Source organism: Heterocephalus glaber, unplaced genomic scaffold (assembly GCF_053883595.1).
Source record: "Heterocephalus glaber isolate CG9 unplaced genomic scaffold, H.glaber_assembly_v1.0 deba00001564, whole genome shotgun sequence".
NCBI lineage: Eukaryota > Metazoa > Chordata > Mammalia > Rodentia > Bathyergidae > Heterocephalus > Heterocephalus glaber.
This window is the reverse complement of record NW_028258351.1, coordinates 12,723,765-12,746,585: the sequence shown is the minus strand read 5'-3', so window position 1 is coordinate 12,746,585 and position 22,821 is coordinate 12,723,765. Positions and strand designations below refer to the sequence as shown.

At 40.7% G+C, this 22,821-nt stretch overlaps 2 protein-coding genes across 2 annotated transcripts; one reads left to right on the top strand and one right to left on the bottom strand.

The window, feature by feature from the left end:
• Nucleotides 1-35: 35 nt before the first annotated feature.
• Nucleotides 36-6,909, top strand: LOC101712427 (diazepam-binding inhibitor-like 5). Its single transcript, XM_021238151.2, has 2 exons — nt 36-130; nt 439-6,909. The coding sequence occupies exon 2, from the start codon at nt 604-606 to the stop codon at nt 865-867; it is 264 nt and encodes an 87-aa protein (XP_021093810.1). The 5' UTR covers nt 36-130; nt 439-603; the 3' UTR covers nt 868-6,909.
• Nucleotides 6,405-22,792, bottom strand: Glod4 (glyoxalase domain containing 4). Its single transcript, XM_004857102.4, has 9 exons — nt 22,635-22,792; nt 20,341-20,390; nt 19,540-19,660; nt 17,771-17,915; nt 13,719-13,855; nt 12,217-12,303; nt 11,842-11,955; nt 11,661-11,747; nt 6,405-7,461 (listed from the first exon to the last, which is right to left on the bottom strand). The coding sequence occupies exons 1-9, from the start codon at nt 22,722-22,724 to the stop codon at nt 7,396-7,398; spliced, it is 897 nt and encodes a 298-aa protein (XP_004857159.2). The 5' UTR covers nt 22,725-22,792; the 3' UTR covers nt 6,405-7,395.
• Between the last annotated feature and the right edge of the window lie 29 nt (nt 22,793-22,821).

Here is a 22,821-nt window from a genome sequence, read left to right as displayed (position 1 = left end):
CAGCCTTGGTCCCTTTCCCTCCCAGTTCCCGGGCAGGCTGCACGCCGCTTCGCACGCACGCGCGCTCCTCGCCAACGAACCCGAGGCCTCGAGGCCGCCAAGCCCACAGCGCCTCCTCTCGGCCATACAGGCAAGTACACTCTACACTGCCTCTTTCTAGGTTTCCTGAGTCCAGGTGGTCTTGTCCATGGCCCCTGGCCCCGCATTCTCCCTCACAGGAACCCCAGATAGCTCGCGCACACAGTTCACTGGCACGAATCCCGTTCCCCAGGCTGCCTACTCTGTAGCATGCGCTTGGCCCTTCGGAATCTTCCTCCCCGCAGAGGGTTCCCGGATCTCACAATTGGCCCCGCCCAGGCCCACAGACACAGTTGCCTTCAACGCCCTTCATACCACACTGCCTCCTTCCTACAGCGACCACCATCTTTAATTTTTCAGGATCATAGAAGCCTTTGAAACTTTTACTGTTTCAAAGAAAACAGAAAATGCACTGTGAGGCAGATCCAATCCAGCAGCCTCACGTGTGTACAGCTTTCCCCCCCTCGACCTTTAGTGTCTGGTGTCACCTGGAAAGAACAGAGGGACTCAGCCTCAAGTACCCCAATGTGCCAAGCAGAGTTTGAGTTGGCCTGGGCTGCCATCAAGCAGCTGAAGCGTCCTTTGAGTGACCAGGAGAAACTGCTGGTGTACAGCTTCTACAAACAGGCCACTCAGGGTGACTGCAACATCCCTGCCCCTCCTGACTCGGATGTGAAAGCCAAAGCCAAGTGGGAGGCATGGGACGTGAACAAAGGGATGTCCAAGACAGATACCGTGAAGGTCTACATTGCCAAAGTGGAACAGCTGAAGAAAAAGGAGGCTGATTAGGGACAGTTTAGCAGGCAGAGGTAGCATGGCTCCTCTGGTAAGGAATGGGCTTCTTAAAAGATCTTAAAGGCTGAAATGTCCTGAAAGGGTAGTAAGATTAGCTAAGACATCAATAAAGCACTTAAACTGCCTAAGAATGACTATGTTGTTGGGAAAGAGAAACTCAGTGACTTGAGAGTCCTAGGGAAGTGTCTAAATAAAAAAACGAATCTTGGGCCGGGAATTTAGCTCAGTGCTTCTGGTGCCTGCCTTGAAAGCACAAGGTCCTGAGTTCAATCCCAGGTACCAAAAAAACAAAAAAAATCCCCACGAATCTCTCCACCAGGTAATCATTGGTTTTCTGGGTGGTTGTGAATGTGTTCCTTTCTTTCCTATTTCACAGCATATGTAGATATTTGGCAGTAGAAGGGATGACAGGAGAATCAATGCTATCAAAATGCCCAAGACTAGCTGGGCATGGTGGTGTACACCTGTAACCCCAACACTAAGGAGGCTGAGGCAGGAGGGTTGCCACAAGTTTGAGGCCTCCCTGGGCTTCTACATAGTGAGTTCAAGGACAGCCTGACTTACATAGTAACCCTGTATAAAAAAAACAACAACAAAAAACACCCAAGGTTGGAGATGAGAACATTCCCCAGTGACCTTCACTTCTAGGAAGCTGAGGCCCCTGCCTCCCCTACCCCTTTAGGGGCTGCTGACTCACCAGCAGCCCAACATTAGAGGGGAAAGGGACTGTCTTCCCAAAAGCTAAGGTCAGGGATTTAGCTCAGCGGTGGCACTAACTGCCTTGCAAGCGCATGATCCTGAGTTTGATCCACAGTACCAAAAAACAACAAAAAAAGAAAATTCCGAAAAGCTAAGGTCAAGCTCAGAATTCCTTACTGGAACACAGTTCAATGAGGTTAGTATCTTTTTTGTCTGTGTGTGCGCCAGATCCAACTCAGGACTTCGCACTTGCTAGGCAAGCCAGGCCTCTGAGCTACATCCCCAGCCCTAAAGTTACTATCTTACAGTGGTGAGGTAATTGATCCAGTGCAACATAGTAGCTGAGAAACAATGGAGCCATAGTTTCAAAATCCCAGGCACTGATGACTCATCTGAGGCCTAGCAATCAATATTTTCTTGGGACTACTTTATAGCTAACCCTAGTAGCTGTATGAGAAAAAATGCTGTATATAGGTATGCTTATATGAGATTTGTTTTAAGACCACAGAACACCACCTATGAAGGGCTACAGTACTAGAGCCCGATGTCTACTCCATATTAATGATCAGGGAGGCATCAATGCATAACCCCTGTGTCTGGTGGCTGGATGTGGAGTGCTGAGTTCTTAAAGACATTTCAGAGAAACAGGTCCCCTGTGGTATGCCATTTCCTAGAATTTTTCCTTGTTAAAAATTATTTTCTAGCCAGGTGTGGTGGAGCATACCTATAATCCAGGTACTGAGGCTGAGGCAGGAGGGCAGCAAGTTTGAGCCCAGATGGGCAACCTAGCACTCTGTGAGACCATGCCAGAATGCAAAAAGACTAGGGGTGTAGCTCAGTGCAAAGGCCCTGGGTTCAGTCTTCAGTACTGTAAATAACAGTGACTTAAATTATTACAACTATAAGCTGGATAAGAACCACATTGTAAAACAATTCTTTTCTGATACTGTGAACATGTTTTTTATACTTTGAGGACCATGATTTATGTTAAATGCTAACAGAAAAATAATGTACCTTGCTCCAAACTGTGGCAGCAGTTTAGGAATTGTAAGTATGCCATACCATTTTATAAATCACTATGGAATTGGGGCCTGGGGTTTGGTTCGGTGGTTCTGCCATCTGCCTTGCAGGCTCAGGGTCCTGAGTTCGATCCCCAGTACCAAAAAAAAATCACTATGGAAACTTATAAAATAAAAATGTGTCATAAATGGGCCGGGGATTTAGCTCAGTGGTGGTGCTGCCTACCTTGCAAGTGTAAGGTCCCGAGTTCGATCCCTGGTACCAAAAAAACAAAACAAAACAAAACAAAAATGTATCATAACTAGGAGTGCAGAAAGTAATTGTAAGACAGCTAGGGATTGCCAGGCATGGTGGCACACCTCTGTAAGCCAACTACTCATGAGGCTGAGGCAGGAGGATTACAAATTTGAGGCCAGCCTGAAAAATACAGGGACACCCTGTCTCAAAAAGGCGAGGCTATACTTGAGTGCAAAGGCCCTGGGTTCAATCCCTGGTACTGGGGGATGGGGGGGAAGTGTAGTATATAGTGTGCTAAATTTTGTGGGGGAAAAGGAAAAAATAAGACTATATTTATAATTGTTTAACAAATAGTTGTTTAGAGTAGGTAAGGGGAATGGGACTGACCAAATTTGTTTTGTTTTTAAATGGTATTAAGATTGAACTCAGGGGTCGGGGATTTAGCTCAGTGGTTCCACCGCCTGCCTCGAAAGCACAAGGTCCTGAGTTTGATACCCGGTACCAAAAAAAAAAAAAAAAAAAAGATTGAACTCAGGGCTTTAAGCTTGCTAGACAAGAAGAGCTCTATCACTGAGCTATATCCCCAACCTTTTAAAATTTTTGAGACAAGGTCTTCCTCAATTTCCCAGGCTGGCCTCAAACTTGCAATCCTCCTGCCCCTGCCCGTAGAGTAGCTGCCATTACAGGTGAGCATCACATGCCTGACAAGATTATTTGATGTATACCTCTTGATCAATTTTGATTTTTTCAGCCATGTGACTCTATTGTAAGGAAGTCTGAGGCAAGGGCGCATTTTTTTTTTTCAAAGGGTGCATATTGATCGAGGCCAGGACAAATTTCTTTCATACTGATTTTTCATAGGTAAGAGTATTGTTAGGCTATACAGTCAAACTTCTCAACTCTTACCATAAATTTCAGTGGACAAGTTGAAGGGGTCCTAAAAATTGCTAAAGCAGAGTGGTTCTGTGTGACAGGTTAGATGGGCAGCAAGTCACATAAAGGAGCACTGAAAGTCCACAACTTTGCTAATTCCACCAAGATGGAATGAAGTTAATGCATACAATTCACACTGCTAATTCTCCAGGGTAACCTAGGACAACCTATGCAGCATGGCTATTTTAAATCTCTGGATTCAAATTCAAGACACTTGAACTTACACTTACAGCTAAAAGTATTGTAGGAATTCACCCCCCTCCCCAATTAAAAAACAGAATTACCATGAAAATACAACTCTGGGGAAACTGAAGATTCTCAACTTCATTGTTTAAAACACCAGCTAGCACAAAAGTATCTCTCTGGATTGGGGCTGTAGCTCTTTGGTAGGGCACTTGCCTAGCATGTGTGAGGCTCTGGGTTCAGTTTCTAGCACCGCCCCCCCACAGCTTTCTTATAACATAATTTTTTCTGTATAAAATCAAATTTATTTTTCAGCATGCTTTTTTTTTGGCTTAAATTCTTTTATTGGTACATTTTAGGTATACAATATGTTTACATTTATCATTGGGTGCTTGTGCCTGTACATGATGTATCTTGGTTATTTTTTCCCCATTACCTGTGCACCCTTCACCCCCTCCACCCTTCCCTATTTCATACTTCATTTCCATATTTTTTTCTTTTCTCATAATTTTTTCCTTTCCATTCTTTCCTTTCCCCATCTCCTCCCACCACCCCTACCCCTTTGGACCTTTTCCTATTTCAAAGTATCAATTATTAGTTATTAATCCTTTTAATCCTTATTTACACTCTGTTTCTCACACTAGAGAAACTATTTGGTATTTACACGTGTGTCTTATTTATTTCAGTTAAGAGTATGGCCTCAATATGTATCCATTTAGCTATAAATGACTCTAGTTTCTTGTTCTTTATGGCTGAGTAGTACTCCATTTTATAAAAAAAACCACATCTTCCTTATCCAGTTTCCAGTTGATGGGCACTTGGGCTGTTTCCAAGCTTTAGCTTGCCCCAGTAAACAAACTGTGCCCCAATAAACAAGGGTACACATATATTTCTGAGGTATGATTCTTTTAATTCTTTTGGGAAAATACCCAGCAGGGGAATAGCTGGGTCAAATGGGACCTCTCATCCTAGTTCTTTGAGGTATCTCCACACTGATTTCCATAGTGGTCGCACCAGTCTGTACTCCTACCAGCAATGGAGAAGGGTTCCTTTCTCTCAGCATGCTTTTATTTTGATGAAGCTCCTGGTGAGGCCTTCACCAATCAGATGTAGTATGTATGATGTCTTACCCACTTATTCAGCACACTTTAATGGTTACAGTAGTAATTTTGGGTGGGAGGGGAGACAGGGTCTTGCTTTGCAGTTCAGGCTGGTCTTGAACTATGTAGCCCAGGCTGGCTTCGAACTCAGCAATCCTCCTGTCTCAGCCTCCCAAGTGCGGGGACTACAGGTGTGCACCGCCACACCTGGCCTTACAATAGTAATTATCATACTTCTCTTGCTTTTTATTTTCTATAATTTTCTTTTCTCATAGATCATACACCATACCCCCCAAGATGGAAAAGTAATCATAACTTTTAGTTTAAATTTTCTGTTTTTAAGGGCCGGGGATTTAGCTCAGTGGTTCCGGTGCCTGCCTCAAAAGTGCAAGGTCCCGAGTTCGATCCCCAGTACCAAAAAAAAAAAAATTACTGGTTTTGGTTTAAAATTACTAGCTGGATTGTGCAGAAGCAAACTTAAGGAGTTTTTGATAAAAGGCCAAGGTTATACACTAAATGACTGTAGTGTAAAATTTTTTTTTTGGTACCAAGGATCAAACTCAGGACCTTGTGCTTTCAAGGCAGGCAGTGGAACCACTGAGCTAAATCCCCGGCCTGAGGTAAATAAAATATTAAAGATCACAACAGAGGAAATCATGGCAATGAAATAAATAAAAGGGGGCTGATCTCTTAAAGCCAGTATGTGCCAGGTGAATAAACAACATTAATTTCCACCATGCATGGTGCCTTCTATCATTCATGTCATTTAAGAGAAAAACACTCTGTTCTATTAAAATTCAAGATAAGCAGATAGAAAACGAGTACTTTTAGTCATTCAGTACTTACATAATCCATTTATTTCACAATGATAAACAGGGGGCTCCCTTATAGCATCCTCATACACTGGGAACAGTATGGTACTTTCTTTTCATGAGAACAGTGTTAGTAGAGATAAATACTAAAAAGTGCTTCATGTCTAATAGAAAATCTGAGAATTAACAAATTAATGAGACAGAAGTTTGTATAGGAAAAAATGGAACAATTACCTAAAGGAGGAATGCATAACTTGTTTGCTTTGAAACTCATGATTTTTCCCTAAGACAGTGAATTTAAGTTGAATAAAAGGTGTTGTTGAGTTAGACAAGGATTTTTTTCCTCCCAGGGAGGTAAGATCACCCTTATAAGAAGCTGAATCTTACCCAGAAAATGCCACAGAGAACAGCAGAGGTTATGATTTAACAGAAAATTTTTTATGTGTAATTTCTGGTATCCTTGGAGTCAATCCTTTAGTCTTTGTTCTCTAAAGTCAATGTGGTGACCACTTTAAATAATGAGACATAGACTCATGTAACAGCCTAATTTCAGAAGCATTTAAAAAAATTTTATTGGTATACTTTTGGTATGATCACATTCATCATAGGGAATTTGTACCTGTACATAATATAAGAATTTAAAAAATTTAATAATGAATATACCCAATACAATTTTGTTCCCAGTGATTAAAACCTACTTGTGTAGCGCCAAAGAGAAAACATAATTTTTTTCAGGCTGAAGAAATAATTTAACCTATTTTTGTTTTTTTTGGTACTGGGGATCGAACTCAGGACCTTGCACTTGTGAGGCAGGTGTGGTGCCACTGAGATAAATCCCTGACCCAATTTAACCTATTTAAGATCCTTTCTTGAGAGAATTTAAAAAATATTAGCGCAGAGCCAGGAGTATCAAAACACATTAAATCCTTCTGTTTTCTCTGGCTACTCAAGATGTAAAAGCAAGTAAAATGGGGGTTTAATTAAGTCTTTTTGTCCAAGGAACAGAATTTAAAAAAAAAAAAAGGAAAATTAAAAAAGCAAAAATGCTGAATGTCAAGACCACCTTCCAGAGCAAGGTATTAGAACAGCTTATTATCATGAGGTGCTCGGAATATAATCATTATAAGCAATTGATCTGAATTTACTTGAACATTTGCTCCAATAGAATCTATCAGTTCTGATGATTCACACCTCATCAAAACTCTTTCCATCCCCAGTCAAGGGTAATGTCCCATAAACTGTCCTAGTCTAGAAAATAATTTGTTACTAATTTAATACAGTTACATAGAATGTGCCATTCCAGTGACAGTGCAGATTATAGCAAGAATTCTCCTTTACTTGGAGCAATGATAATCAGATTTCATTTCTAAAATATACCAGCACTTTCAAAGATTGAAAGACACAAATCTTCACCAGCCAGGCCTCCTTGCCTGTACAGGATACAAACAAGTAGTAAGGGCATTTATCATAAGCAGATACAGCAGGCTTCTAGGTGCTGGATGGAAATAATAGATGCTTGTTTCACATGATGTCTTCCATTAACCTGAAGCCTTTACTTTATTTCTTTTAGCAAACCACTCATCGCTTTTGTCTGCTGCCATTGCCTATAGAAACAAAAGTTGAATATACATTTATTCCTAGTCTGAAAAATGAAAGATATAGCCCACTTTGTACTTCACTCCACTGTCCACAAAGGAGAAATTAACATTTAAAGAGTGTTCACTCAGTGCATTTTGTTGAATGCGACAGGAGATGCTGGTGTGTACCAAGCAACTGCGTGGTGACTCTCACCACTGAGTAAAGGGCAAAGCCTGCAGCTGGGAAGCACAGAGGACTGACTCAAGAGCAGGACCATGCACACCAAGTTAGTCTTTGGCAGAACAAAACACTTTAGCGCTCATGAGGCTCAGTCTGATCATGAGAACAAATATGAGAAATTATTTGATGTTTTAGCTATCTGGAGTAAAACAATTTCCTATTTACACCTCCTACCTACTCTACTAATACTGGTTCTATTGGATTAGTTTTACTAATTACTTTTTTGGTTTTTTTGAAACAGGGTTTCACTAGGTAGTTCAGGCTGGCCTTGAACTCACTATGCAGTACAGGAACTCACGGATATCTTCCTGCCTCAGCCTCCTAAGTGCTGGGATTACAAGTGTGCACCACCATGCATGGGTATTTTTTTTTTTGTAACTGTACTAAAGATTGAACCCAGGGGTGCTCTATCACGGAATTACATCTGTACCCTTTTTCACTTTTCATTTTGAAATAACATCTCACTAAGTTCCCCAGACTGGGCTTAAATTTGTGATCTTCCTGCCTCCACCTCTGGGAGAGTTGGGATTACAGGTGTGCATTACTCTCCTGGGCTGATTTTGTGCCTCTTAATTAAAAAGGAAGCCTTGTTAATAATGTTAACAAAATTTTGGCTATACAAGTCCTTTTAGCTGTTCAGTAAGGAAGACTATTCAGTAAAAAAGCAAGTATGGAAATATCTTTCTAAAAATGAGTTTTCAGATGGGTGTGGTGGCACACACCTGTAATCCCAGGTGGAGGCAGGAGGATCATGTGAATTTAAAGCCAGCCCTGGTTACATAGTGAGTTCAAAGTTAGCCTGAACTGCATGGCAAGACTTTGTCTCAAAAACAAAACAGAAGTCTGGAGATCCATTGTATAGTGAACATAGTAACTTGAAATTGCTAAGTGAATAGCTAAAATTATGTGAGGTGATGAATGTTAATTAGTTTGATTTAATCACTTAACAATGTATACATATATTAAAATATGTTGGCCCAAGGATTTAGCTCAGTGGTTCTACCACCTGCCTCGCAAGCACAAAGTCCTGAGTTTGATCTCTGGTACCAAAAAAAAAAAATGTACTCCATAAATATACACAATTTAAAAAATTGTAAAATTTTTAAAAATTTAAAAAATAACAATGAGTTTTCAGCCAGGTGTGGTAGTGAATGCCTATAATCCCAGCACTCTGGGAGGCTGAAGCAGGAAGATCACAACAAGTTTGAGCCTAGCCTGGGCAACTAGAGACTTAGTGAGACCCTGTCTCAAAGTTAAAAAAAAAAAAAAAAGGGCTAGGAATGTAGCTCAGTGTGGAGGCCCTGGGTTTGATCCTCAATACCTCTAAAAAATAAACATTTTTCATCATGAATTGGGAACTATGCTGGGATCAGATGTGGCAACAGAGTCGGGGATTTAGCTCAGTGGCACTCTGCCTGCATCACAAGGGAAAGGTCCTGAGTTCTAGCCCTGGTACCAAAAAACCTCAAAAAACCAAAAAACCAAAAAACTAATTGCCAGATGTGGCAACAGAGACGGTCGAGGCTTTGGGGAGTGTACTGACCAGCTGAAGACTCAGCTATGGAAACAATTATTATTAGTATTATTTTTTTTGGTACTGGGGATCAAACTTGGGTCCTTGCACTTGTGAGGCAGGTGCCGGAACCACTGAGCTAAATCCCCGGCCCAGGAAACAATTATTTTGCACAAGGAAGTGTGTGTACATGTGTGTTGAGGCATTTGCTACACCTCAACACCAAAGGATCTCAAAAACCAAAGGAGAAGAGAGTTCAGAGGAGGAGGAATTTTGTCAACGGCAGGAAAGTGGAAGAATCTGGCAAATTTCCCAAATGATAGGCTGCCTAAGATTCCAGTTTCCTGCATGATAAAATTTATAAAGGCTGCATTTTTTTTTTAAGGCTGCATTTTTTCACAAACTTCCTGCCTTAATTAACATTAATCAAGCATCTGCATAATTAACACAAGTTATTGTTATTTCCTCAAAATTTAGGTAAGTGGACAGAAGAACAGAAACTTCAGTAGATTGCTTAAGGTGCTTCATAGATGTTACACAACCAACCTTTATTGATTCCTTCAGTCAATAAAGTGTTCAGGGGGGAGGTAGGTATAGTGCGCCACAACTATAGCCCCATTTTTGTTTTGTTTTTTTTGTACCAGGGATGGAACTCAGGGCCTTGTGGTTGCAAGGCAGGCGGCGGAACCACTGAGCTAAATCCCTGGCCAAGCCCCAGTTTTTCAGGAGGATGAAGCAGGAGGATCACTTGAGCCCAGGAGTCAAGCCCAGTCTGAGTAACATAGCAAGGCCCTGTCTTAAAAAAAAAAGCATTGGGAGAATATTTACTACATTCTAGGTATGTGCCAGAAGCTGGCATACAACAACGAGCAACTGCTTTGAAAACTGCTGAAAAATCAAGTTTGTCTAAAATAGGAAAGCAGCTGCTGTATTTGACAAAATGGATTTCACCAATGATGTAAATACTAGTACTTAATTGAGACAGAAGAGCTAGTACAGGGCAGACTGAAATCTAAGTGAGAGATGAATTTTTATTTATTTTTTTGGTACAAGGGATCGAACTCGGGTCCTTGAGCTTGCAAGGCAGGTGGCAAAACCACTGAGCTAAGTCCTCAGCCCAGAGATGAATTTTTAAATAAGAAATCTAACTGTCAAGGATCAAATAAATGTTGGAGAGGCTGCAGGGGGAAAAGGAACCTTTCCTATATTGTGGGTGGGAATGCAAATTAGTACAACTACTATTGAAATCAGTACAAAGACTCTTCATATTAGAAATTCCATTTGACCCAGCTATTCCCCTTCTTGGTATCCTCCTCAAAAGGTAAAGACATCATATTACAGTGGTACATGCATGCCCATGTTTATAGCAGCACAATTCATAATAGCTAAATCTTGGAAGCAGCCTTATGTCCATCAGCAGATGAATGGATAAAGAAAATGTATGGGGGGCCGGGGATTTAGCTCAGTGATTTTGCCGCCTGCTGAGCAAGGACCTGAGTTCGATCCCCAGTACCAAAAAAGAAAAAAAAAAAGAAAATGCATGGTATTTACATACAATGGAGTACTACTCTGGCATAAAGCAAGATAAACTTGAGTCATTTGTAGAAAAATGGATGCATCTTGGGACCATACTGTTAAGTGAAATCAGATATGTAAGCTTAAATATCACATGATTTCTCTTATATGAGAAACCCAAATTATAAACAAAGAGCAAAATAAAAGATAACAGAAAGTAAGAAGGTAGAGCTTTCTCAAATGGGAAGGGGACCAAGAGATGGAAGGAGGGGGAGGGAAGGGAAGGGGATGAGCAAAGAATTAAGATGTGTTATGTACATGTGTACCAGCTGCCTACAAACAATGTAACTATTATATACTGCAAACATGTACTATTTTTTTTTTTTTTGGTACGGGGATGGAACTAAGCCCTTGTGCTTTTGAGGCAGGCAGCAACACCACTGAGCTAAATCCTCGGCTCTAATTTTTTTTTTTTGGTACCACGGATCGAACTCGGGTCCTTCCGCCTGCACAGCAGGCGGCAAAACCACTGAGCTAAATCCCTGGGCCCCTGGCCCTAATTTTTAAAAAAAATGTACAAAAGAGATAAAGGGTCAATAAAAGGTGTTCAAAAGATGGGAGCTACTGGAGCTTGTTTGTATGCTGATGAGAACAATTCACTAAGAAGGAAGAGTCTAATGCTGTGTAGTGGAGATGAGATGGCTGAAAGGCTAAGCAAGTGAGAGCCATGGCATTTCCATTCACTGAGCAGAATGATGTTTATTTATGGCTGCAGTGGTTCCCTAAGGCAACTGGAGGCTGTGGGAAGGTGCAGATGCTGAGGTCACACAGGTGGCCAGGAAGACACAGGTCCCAGGCTAAAAAGTCATTCTAACAGCAAAGGACACAGCTCCCCCACTTTATACCATACCTTATAATTAGGCTGTGGTGATATAAAAAAAAAAAAATTAGACTCACATCATCCAACAATTTGTTTCCTTCTGGATCTATCTTAGAAAGCTCTCGAAATGCTTCATCCCCAACAAAGCAAATTTCATGTCCATCCTATACCAACAAAGGAAAAAACAATTTGGCAAAAAAGGTGTCTCTGAAGAGACTGTGGTAAAGCCTGCCTGTCCCCTTGCTGAGTAATACTTACAGGGTCGGCCAGGATGACAACTTGTACTGTTGCTTTTCCAGGGGTATCCAGACTCACCAGGGGCATGAGAATCTTCTGATTCTCCCTTCTCATCAAGTCTTCTAAATCTGGCAACTTGAGGAAAACAAAAAGGCAAAGTAAGCAAGGGTCATATACTACTTTTATGACATGATCCTCATTAGTGCTAGGGGAGTATCTGATCAGAACCAAGGCACCACTTGTTTGATTTCATTATCTCAGTAGTCCTTGAAACAACCATTGAACTTGATACCAAAGCCACAATCAGAATGATCTTAAGAAAGGAAAGCCAAGGTTCTCAGCTGGGTTGAACTAGCTTGTCAAGCTTAAACAAAAGATCAGGTAATCAAACCTTACTTCTTTCTGGGGACAAGAAAAGGCAATTCTTCCAAAAGCTGTTGCATGATCAACTAAGCCTTTGATGCCCTGTAGTTCCAGCTTACACTGAAAAGAAATAGGGAGGTGGGTTTATGTTTTCATACAAGTTACACATGCATGTGCTTAAAAAAATTAAACAAGACTAAAAGAATAAAGTAAAAATGACGTTTCCCTCCTGTCACTTAAGGCAATCAGTCAGCAGTTTCTCATGTATCCTTCTAGATACATTTCCTACCTCTTTACTTCCATCCTTTCCTGTCTTCATTTATCCTTTCTTTTTTTGTGCTACTGAGAATGGAACCCAGGTCTTTACGCATGGGTTAGGCAAACATGCTAGGCAAACACTCTACCACTGAGCTGCATCCCTAGCCCTTTTAAATTTTTATTTATGTATTTTCCCAGTACTGAGAGTTGAACTCCAGGAGAGCTAGGCTCCATTCCCAACCCTTTTTTTCCTTTTCTGTACCAAGGATCAAACTCAGGACCTTGCACTTTTGAGGTAGGAGTGGTGCCACTGAGCTAAATCCCCAGCCCTCCCAACCCTTTTTAATTTTGAGACAGTCTCACTAAGTTGTCCAGGCTGGCCTTGAACTTGTGATTCTCCTGCCTCAACCTCCTGAGTAGCTGGGATTACAGATATGTGCTAATGTACCTAGCTCTATGTTTCTTTTTTACACAAATAGTGGCACAATACCTCACCAGCACATAAAGACTTAAACCAATCTTTTCGATAACTGTATATTAATCCCTTCTATTAGTGAATCATTGAAATGTCACTCTAATCCACAGGACACGGAGGTTCTTATATTTTGCTATTGCAAAGAATGCTATAATAGATATCTTTGTATTCACTTCTTTTTGTAGATGTGTGATGAAGACATCTGTAAAGTAATTCTAGGAAGTAGAACTGCTGGTCAAAGTACAAGGATTAAATCAGGTTCAAATGCTAGGTTATTGAAAACTAATATATAGGGCCGGGGATTTAGCTCAGTGGTTTCGCCGACTGCTGTGCAAGCGCAAGGACCCGAGTTCGATCCCTGGTACCAAAACAACAACAAAAACAAAAACTTCTACACACACATATATATATATATATACATATATATACACATATATATACATATATATGTGTATATATATATATGTATATAAAATCATAGATTAAACCTTGTCTATATCTTTTCTGATTAAGCATTTCTACTGTTCACTTTCTCTTTTATTTTTTTGTGGTGTTGGGAATCTACCCAGGGCCTCAAACATGCTAGGTAAGCTCTCTACCACTGAGTCACATTACCCAGCCCATTCCACTTCTAAAAGGATATATCCCCAAATAGAAAAAAGGTAGTACTTAAGCAGTGAGGTTACCACTAATTTTCATTTTCTTCTTTCTGTTTATCTGTATATATATTGAATCACAGTGAAGAAACTATGAGAACAACTTTCATGTGAAACTCATTTAGAAACCCTCTAAGATCACTCACCTGGTTCTCAGCATAGCCCAGCAAAGCCCTCTGCTTCTCTTCATCCTGTTCATAAATCTTCATTCCCAGGAGATTAGACCAGTAATTCAAGGATTTCTGAAGATCAGATACTGCTAGAGTTACTTTTAATACAGGATCTGGCCGGTAATAGAAGAGCAGGAAAAGGCAGATCAGTTCAGTGAAGTAGAATAAAAATACTGAAACAAGCTTATAAATATGTAAGAATATTTACATAGCTTAATGATGGAGTGCATGCCTAGCATGTGCGAGAGCCCAGGTTTGATCCTCAGCAACCATGGGTCCCCAATTTAGGTAATGACAAAAAGATATTTAAGTCAGTAAGAAAGGCCACATTATTAAAAAAAAAAAAAAGCAAGCACCAAAGCCAGGCATAGTGGGACATGCTTGTAATCGCAGCATTTGGGAGGCTGAGGCAAGAGGACTGCTATCAGTTCAAGACTAACTGGAACTACATACCAAAACCCTATCTCAAAAAATCCAAATGAAGAAAGAAATGGTTAAATATCTAAATTGAATAGCAAAATACATTCCTGATGGGTTAAGAAATCAATTTTAAAGAATGAAACCAAGAAAATATAAATACAGGTGATTATTTATACAATTTTGAGTTGGAAGAAGATTTGTGTTTAAACGTGAGGCAAAGATAGAAAAACCATGAAGGTGGGGCTGGGGATTTAGATCATTGGTTCCACTGCCTGCCCCACGAGAGCAAGGACCCGAGTTCAATCCCCGGTACCAAAAAAAAGAAAAACCATGAAGAAAGAAGCCTGCTAGGTTAATCACACAAGATGGAAAACCATTTGACATCAACAACCAAAAAAAGAATTACAGGGCTGGGATGTAGCTCAGTGGTAAAGTGCTTGCCTAGCATGCACAAGGCCTTGGGTTCTATCCTTACTACTGGGGGGAAAAAGGAATTAACAATCAAAATTAAAGAGTAAACAACAAAGCCGGGAAAAATTTTTGCAACACACAGGACATGATTTAGTATGTAAATCATCTTTAAGTACTAGGATGTTCATCTAGGTGAACTAGGATTTTCATCCTAGAAAAATCATCAAGTAGTTCACAAAAGAACTGGAATGGTCAACGAACATTTGAAAAATTATTTAATTTCACAGTCAAAGAAATTAGGATTCAAATAAAATCTTTTATCTAACTGGCAAATATTTTATTCTTGTGTTTGTTTTGTTTCTTATTTTTTTTGGCAAATAATTTTAAAAGATAGCAGTGTTAACTGTATTAGTCCAAGTGATCATTATATAAAACTTGGTGGTGTATAAATTAGTACATTTCTGGGCAATGATTTGACAGCATGTATAAAAAACTTAAAAAATACACATTGTTGAAAGAACAACTCTACTTGCAGAAATTCAAAAAGTAACTGTGGATGTATGAAGGGCTTTCATCACAAACATATTCATCACAGTATTGCCCAGAACAGTGAAACTCTAGGAACAACACAAATATTTAACAGAAGAGAATTGTTTATCTTCCTACAATGTAATAATGCAGTGGAATTCCTGGAATGGATTATTAAAGCATACAGACAAATTTTTGGATGAAAGATTGGAAACATAAGACTCTAAAATAGTCACAGTGGTTATTACTGGACATATGGTGCTGTTTTCTTCGCGTGCGCATGTGTGTGTGTCTTACTGAAGACTAAACCTGGGGCCTTGTGCATGCAAAGCCAACACTTTAACACTGAGCTACACCCCTAGTCTTTTATTAAAAATTTTATTTTGAGACAGTCTTGCTAAGTTGCCCAGACTTGCCTCAAGCATGAGATCCTCTTGCCTCAGCCTCCTCAGTAGCTAGGATTACTGGCATTCATCACCATGACCCGCCTCTAGGTTTTTTTTTCCTTGTGTATATGTATGAACATGTGTACCCATGTATAATGTGTGTGCCTATTTAAGATAAAATCTCTCATTGTGTAAAAAGAACAAAAGTTATATTAAAACAATTAACACCTGGCTGGGGTGTAGCTCAGTGATGTAGTGTTACTCACAAGTACCTCTTGATGGCAGATTCAATTTGTTTTCTCTATTTATTTCAAAATAACAAATCCTAGTTGACCCAAAGCCTGAAGTGATGCAGGGACAGGAATGGAAACCAGGTAAAACTACACAGGACTGAGTGATTCAAAAGGAGAATGGATGACAGCTAGACTGACAGATCTGAGTACATTACCAATGATAGATTCATGCCCCCAAAACACTACCATTGCACAGGTCAAAAAAATTTTTGGATTGTGGCACTCTCCATTATTTTAATTCCAGGTTGAGTGTCTCTTAAATGAAATGCTTGGGACCAGAGATGTTTCAGATTTTGAAGTTATTCAGACTTTGGAAAAGAGTTAAGGTTTAAAGTCAGTATATAAAGCAACAACTGCCTATCAACACAAATAACCATAAAAATGTCCTTAAGTCTTCAGTGAAGTACAGAAATACCATTTCTCAATAAGTCCCACACAACCAGTCCAACCTCCCACATCAGAACGAATTGGTCTTTCTTCTGCTGAGTAGCTGGAGAAAAACAAGTAGCATTAAACACTACAATCAGACCCAGCATTTGGGATCTGAGGCCAATCATCGGGAGAAAGAATTTGGCTCCCATCTCAGGTCACTTACAGGCACCTGGGCGAAAGGCAGCATTGCCCTTGCTCTTCACCAGCACACGCATACCTCCTGCTTTTGCTTTAGTTTTGGCAGAGAGGTAGCTGGATTTGTAGGACATGTGCTAAAGCTGTATCTACCACAAACAAAACACACCTTGTGAAGTTTCTTGCCTTCAGTGTGGTGAGCTTATTTCTGTTCTATCCCTCAGTCACTATGAACCAGCGATAGAGTTTGGGAAACTGACCTCAGCTCAAGGAGTGTAGCTAACTGGTCTAGGGATAATCTTATTTTTCTTGCCAATGATTGGTTCAGGGGCAGGGAAAGCACATTATACCTCACCAGGAAGTTAGGCCACTGATTCCAGGAAAAATTTTTTTGCCTTTTGTTTGTTTTTTGAGACAGGGTCTTCCTATGCAGTTCAGGCTGGCCTTAAACTCACTATTGTAGCCCTGGCTGGCCTTGAACTTGCGGCAATCCTCTTGCCTCAGTTTCTTGAGTGCTGGTATCACAGGCATGCACCACCATGCTGCACACCCCTGTTTGTTTTTTGAGACAAGGTCTCACCATGGTCTATGCTGGCCTTGAACTCACTATGTAGCCCAGGCCAGTCTCATGGTGATCCTCCTGCCTCAGCCTTCTGAATGCTAGGATTACAGGTATGTACCACTATTCACAGTTGCTCTAGTCTTTAAAAAGAGCAATAAGAAGTCAGGCTCCCCTCTCCTATCCAAAGTAAATGTGAGAGCATGTAGCCCAACTGGTACTACAGGCAGCCATCATTCAATCATGAGGGGACTAGGTCTAAGAGAAATACACTGAGGACAACAGAATATGGAAAAAAAATTGGGGTTCCTGATGGCACTGCTGAGCTATTGAATCGCCCAGCCCTGAAATCTTTCCTACCCTTAGAATACCTGTCCTGAGTCAGTCATGATGGTGTACATCTGTAATCTAGTACTCTAGGAAGCTAAGGCAGGAGGGTCAAAAGTTCTAGCCCAGTCGAGCTATTTCAAAATAAAAAATAAAAAAGAGAGCCTGGGGATATAGTTCAGTGCAAAGGTCATGGGGTTCAATTCTCAGTACCAGGGGTGTGGTGCCCTTAAAGAAATTAGAATACCTGCTCTGGAGCTAAAAGAAACTCTATTTTTCAAACTAGTTTGAGTTGGGTTTTCTGTTATTTGTAGCTGAAAGATTCCTAAACAGAACAGAACCAGTCTAGATTCTCTGTATTTATGCACTAACGCTCTAACATGCGAATAGTTTCTCAGAGAACAGGTAAAAGCTCTGACTCGGGAAGGACACATCATGTCAATACAGAAAGACTCTATATAGGGAAAGAAATCCAGCTGTCTCTCCTTCCAACAAAAAAGCCTTTAGACCACCTTTCACTAGTCATAATATAATTACCTGACTGAGGTAGAATGTGATTCTGCAAATAGAATTTATATCCTCCTGGGGCCTCAATTTCAAAAACTCCTTCTGCAACTTCGCTGAGTGGCCACTGTAGCTTCCTGGCGTTGTTGACAGCTTGGCTAGAAGCAAGTGTGATTCCCTATGACAAATAACAGTAACATCTACATATATAATCACAACAACCTTTCACAGAACGAGATAAGGAGCCCAAACCCTATTGCCTTTATTGCTGAGGTCAATCATGTAAGATTGAACTGGCTTTCAGAATTTTTGTTCTAGTAATTTTATTTATTTATTTGATCTAGTAATTTTAAAGTAGTTTTGGATACTTTGTTCCACAAAGATTCAAAATTTCATAAATCGCAGGACAACAATTCAAATGCCAGTGAAGTTTGATCCATTTAATATCAAAGATAATCTTTTCAAATTTTCAAGATCTAGCCAGAGAAATCATGATCCTACCTTGGCCTGCCAGCTACCTATATGAGATGATTTGTTTATACCCTCTCTCTCTTTTCCCCCCCAGTTCTAGGAATTGAATACCCAGGGACCTGGGTGTTCTAGGAAAGCCCAGCTCTATCACTGAGCTACACCCTTGGGCCCATTTTTGGTTTTTATTTTTTATTATTTCAGACTAGGTGTCATTATATAGTCTAGGCTGGCAGCCTCTCATGTGCTGGGATTACAGGCATGCAGCATCATACCCAGCTATTTTTGCTTTTTTAAACAAACAAAAAAATTAAATCAATTATAAAAGCATTCTTTAAATTTAATCAAAGTACCTAATAATGTACATTTCTGCCTTCATACAAAGCTAGTCTCATTTCTAGCTTAGACTATCATAATAATTTTTGCTGTACTCCTGTTAATTCATCACCCACTCTGCAGCCAGAGTAAACTTTCCAAAACACAAAACCCTCAATGGCTGGGTGTGGTGGCATACACACTTGTAATCCCAGTGCTTAGGAGGCTGAGGCAGGAGGATCACCACAAGTTCTGAGACCAGCCTGGGCTACACAGTGAGTATAAAGCCAGCCTGAACTACATAGCAAGTAGTAATCTCAAAAGACCAAAACCAAAACCAAAACCACACACATAAAAAATCCCTCAATGGCTCATTTCACTTGAATAGTTTTTTTTTGGTACTGGGGATTGAATTTAGGACCTTGCGCTTGGCAAGGCAGGCATGGTGCCACTGAGCTAAATCCCCGGCCCTCACTTGGATAGTTTATAAAGGCCTAAAAGGTTTACACAATCTGACCCCATGCCACTTCTGACCCTGATCAAAGAACTAAATGTTAAAATATTTAATCTGCTGAAAGATAAAACAGGCAAAACTCTTGAAGTAACAGGTGTAGGCAAGGACTTTCTGAACAGAACTCCAATGGACAAAGGAAATAGTACCAAGAATCAGCAAATGGGATCATAGCAAATTAATTCCAAGGAGGGTATGGGGGCGTGGATGTCAGTGAGGAAGTATCATTGGAGCAAAGGTTCAAAGAATGTAAGGGACTTAGCTATGTGGATATGGGGTTGGACAGAAGGAGTACTGCAGACAGAGAGAAGACCCTGTGCCAAGGCCCTTAAGCAGTGCCTGGCATGTTGTAGGAAATGTAAGGGAGCCAGTATGGCTGGAAGACAGGACAAGGGAAAGATGGTAAGAGACAGGGTCTAGACTCAATCTTCTGCATGTGGATAGCCAACCCCATTTTAAGTTAAAACAAATCTTCCCAGCCAAAAATCTCCTGGGACAGAATATTTACCAGGAAGTCATTGCCAAGCTTGTAGTCTCCGATGCCATAATTGTAAGTCAGCTCTGCAACAAAATGATCATCCTCAGTCCCGAATCCCACCATTGTTTTACTCCATTTCCCATCATAAGGCCTAGAAAAATGAAAGTAAACCCAGTGACCACACACAAAATCTACCTCAGCTCCCCTCCCCTGAAAGAACTACTGGCCACAGAAGGGGCAGTCCTTTCTGGCCCCATAAGTCCTCACAGAGATGAGATGACCCAAGACAAGGCTGAGAACAGCTATGGACAATGCTCATGGGCCCCAGCCACACAAAGATCACTTGTTTGGTACTTACTAGGGGGATGATTCACTTGCACTTCCTCCAAAGGAGGGAGCAGAATCCTAAAGACAGTTCTCCAACCTAACTTTACTTTATTTCTTTGCACATCAATTAACAAGCAGGCAAATTCCAGTAAGGCTTGAAATCCTCAATTTATAGCTCAGACTTGTGGTTGGCATCTGAAGTGGAGGCAGTCTTGTGGGACTGAGTCCTTAGCTTGTAGGATCTGACACCAACTCCAGAGAGGTAAAGAAATGAATTAAATAGTAGGACACCTGGCTGGTATTCCAAGAACAGCTTGGTGTATCATAAGTGTTGTGTGAGAGTACAGAGAAACGCAGGATATCTCCTCAGTGTTCTTCAAGTTGCCTCCCTAATTTACTGTTTTCTTAATTTATTCCACTGTCTCACACTCACTGTGAGACACTGCCTTCTGTTCTCCTGGGGTTATTCAGAGTCTAAAGGAGATTTTAAGATAGGTGTCATACCCATTACAGGCAGCTTTGCAGCCTTCTTCAAATTCCTCATGTCGCAGGACCTGGTAAAGGCATTAGAACAGTAAAGTTTTACTAGTGCTGCATATAGCATATTTAACACAAACTAAAAGGGCAAAACATAGACAGTATCATTTATAAGCTTTATTTAGAGAGGGAGGGGAGGAGAGGGGCGAGGTGAGGTGAAAGAACTTTATGCCTTTTCCAGGCTAGATGTAGTAGAGGCACAAAAGAAAAGTTAGATACCAAGAGTCAGACAACAAGGAAATTGACAAATCTATTTAGATTAGGAAGGAGTACTGTGTAATGAAAAGGTCTGGTCTTCAGCATTACAGAAACATGATTTGTGATTCAGGATGCTATATAACACTGTACAACTTTAAGTAAGCTGCTTAGCCTGAGTTGGTAAAAATGGACACCTTGTCAAAGCAACCAACACAGAAGCCAGCATACAGTAGGGTTTCAAAGTCATAATTTCTACTTTCCTTTTTAATTCCCATTGCTACTATTGCAATTGAATCTTTTTAAAAAGACTATTAAAAAATCATCTTCCTTAACATCACTATCTCTAAAATGCAGCTCTTATCACATCACTGCCCCATTCTAAAAATGTAAATGAACTTCCTACTTATGCAGCATAAAATTCTCACTCTTTAGTATAGCACTCAAGACACCATCAGAAGCAATTCCAATCTATTTGCCCTGATAGCTCATCTCTTCAACTTCAAATAAGTAACCTTGGTTAAATTAAAGGCACATAAAACCAATGGTATTTCCCAAACATATCTTTGTATCATTTATTCAGTTCTTTTAGTATAATTTGTCTGTATAATCTTGATCTGTGGAAATCTTACCTATATTTAGAGGTCAATTTGAATGGAAAGTCTCCATGAATTATTTCCTGATAAGCCAGGTTAGAAAACTCTTCCATTTTTTTTGTTTTGTTGTGTTGTGTTTGCAGTGCTGGGGATTGAACCCAGGGCCTCGTGCATGCTAGGTAAGTGCTGTACCAGTGAGCTACATCTCCAGCACCTTTTGTATTTTTATACTAACAGTGGCTAACACTTATAGAACATATGGTATCTATGTGTTGAATGCTACTTATTTTTTAATACCATCTAGCCAATAAATAACATGTTTAATCTTCACATAAACCTTTTGGTCAATAAAGAAATATAGTTAAGGCGAGCTTTATGGTTTCCTGCTATCATTTACCAACTCTTGATTTCCATTAGTATTAGCTATGTATAAATCCAATTCTCATTTCCATCACATCCCAGACCATGAGCTCGGAGGACGGATACTAAGATTATTTGCACCTTTTTCCAAAAGTCAACATAGTATACTACCCTGAAACAGCAGGTATTTTAAAAATGATTGGTAAATTGAGGTAATTTGCTTAACACATCTTCTGCACTCAGCCCACACTAAACTGAACTCCTGCTCTTCCAAAGAGTGGTGTGCTTCTTACCATCCCTCTCCCTAGCTTATCAGGAGCTCCCCAGTAATTTCAACCTGAGTTTTCAGCTAAGCAACTTCTGCAGAGTACAGCCGGAAACAGGCTGCTTCCTGTCTGGGGAGGAGAGTAGATTCTGACCTCATACTTATATCTGAAGTGTTAAAAGGAGTCTGAGTCAGAGATTTACCAAGAGGGACTGAGTACCCAAAAGAAACCATTGAAATCAGTCTCCCCCGCCCCCGGCCCAGAAACTGAACTCAGGACCTTGCACTTGCCCGGAAGGCGCGGTGCCGCTGAGCTACATCCCTCGCCCCCTCAAACCGGTCTTAACTGGAGCAGAACTCTGAAAGGATATCAAGTTTGAGCCCAGTATGTCGCTCAGTATTAAGGCCCTGGGTTCAAGCCACAGTGGCGGAAGGGCCTAACTTCGAATATTCAGATTATCTACTCAAATCAAAATTTACAAATGTAGTATATAACGTTTTGCTTTCTAATAGACTGTAGTTTGGGACCAGGAGCCAAATAAATACTTGTGAATGAACGTAAGTGAAAGAGCGTAGCATGTTAGTTTCCCTTCAAAACCTGTCTACACGATCTTAGCCATTCGTAAAACGATCTAGCTTGTACTCAGAAACTCGCAATATTTCCCGAAGCTGAAAACCCCACAGTGCCATTGGGGAGTCTTAGGCCTAAGGTCAGACAGCTAGGAACATTTTTCTCAGTTCTCTGGCTTCACTACAAAGCTATTTCTCCCCCATCCCCTTCTCCAGGTGCGCCTCAGTCGCCCGTCCCAGCCTCGCGCACCAGCCCCTGTCGCCCCGGCCTCCACCTTCATCCCCAGGACATCTCGGAAAAAATGCGTTGTCTGGAAGCGGTTTCCCACTTTGAACACGAAGTGCAAAGCTCTGCGAGAGGCCATGATTTGGAACAGCAAACAGTCTTCACTAGACAGCACGGCAACAGACGAACACCTCGAGCAAGGCGCGGGCGACGTCACTAGGCATCGACGGCGCGCT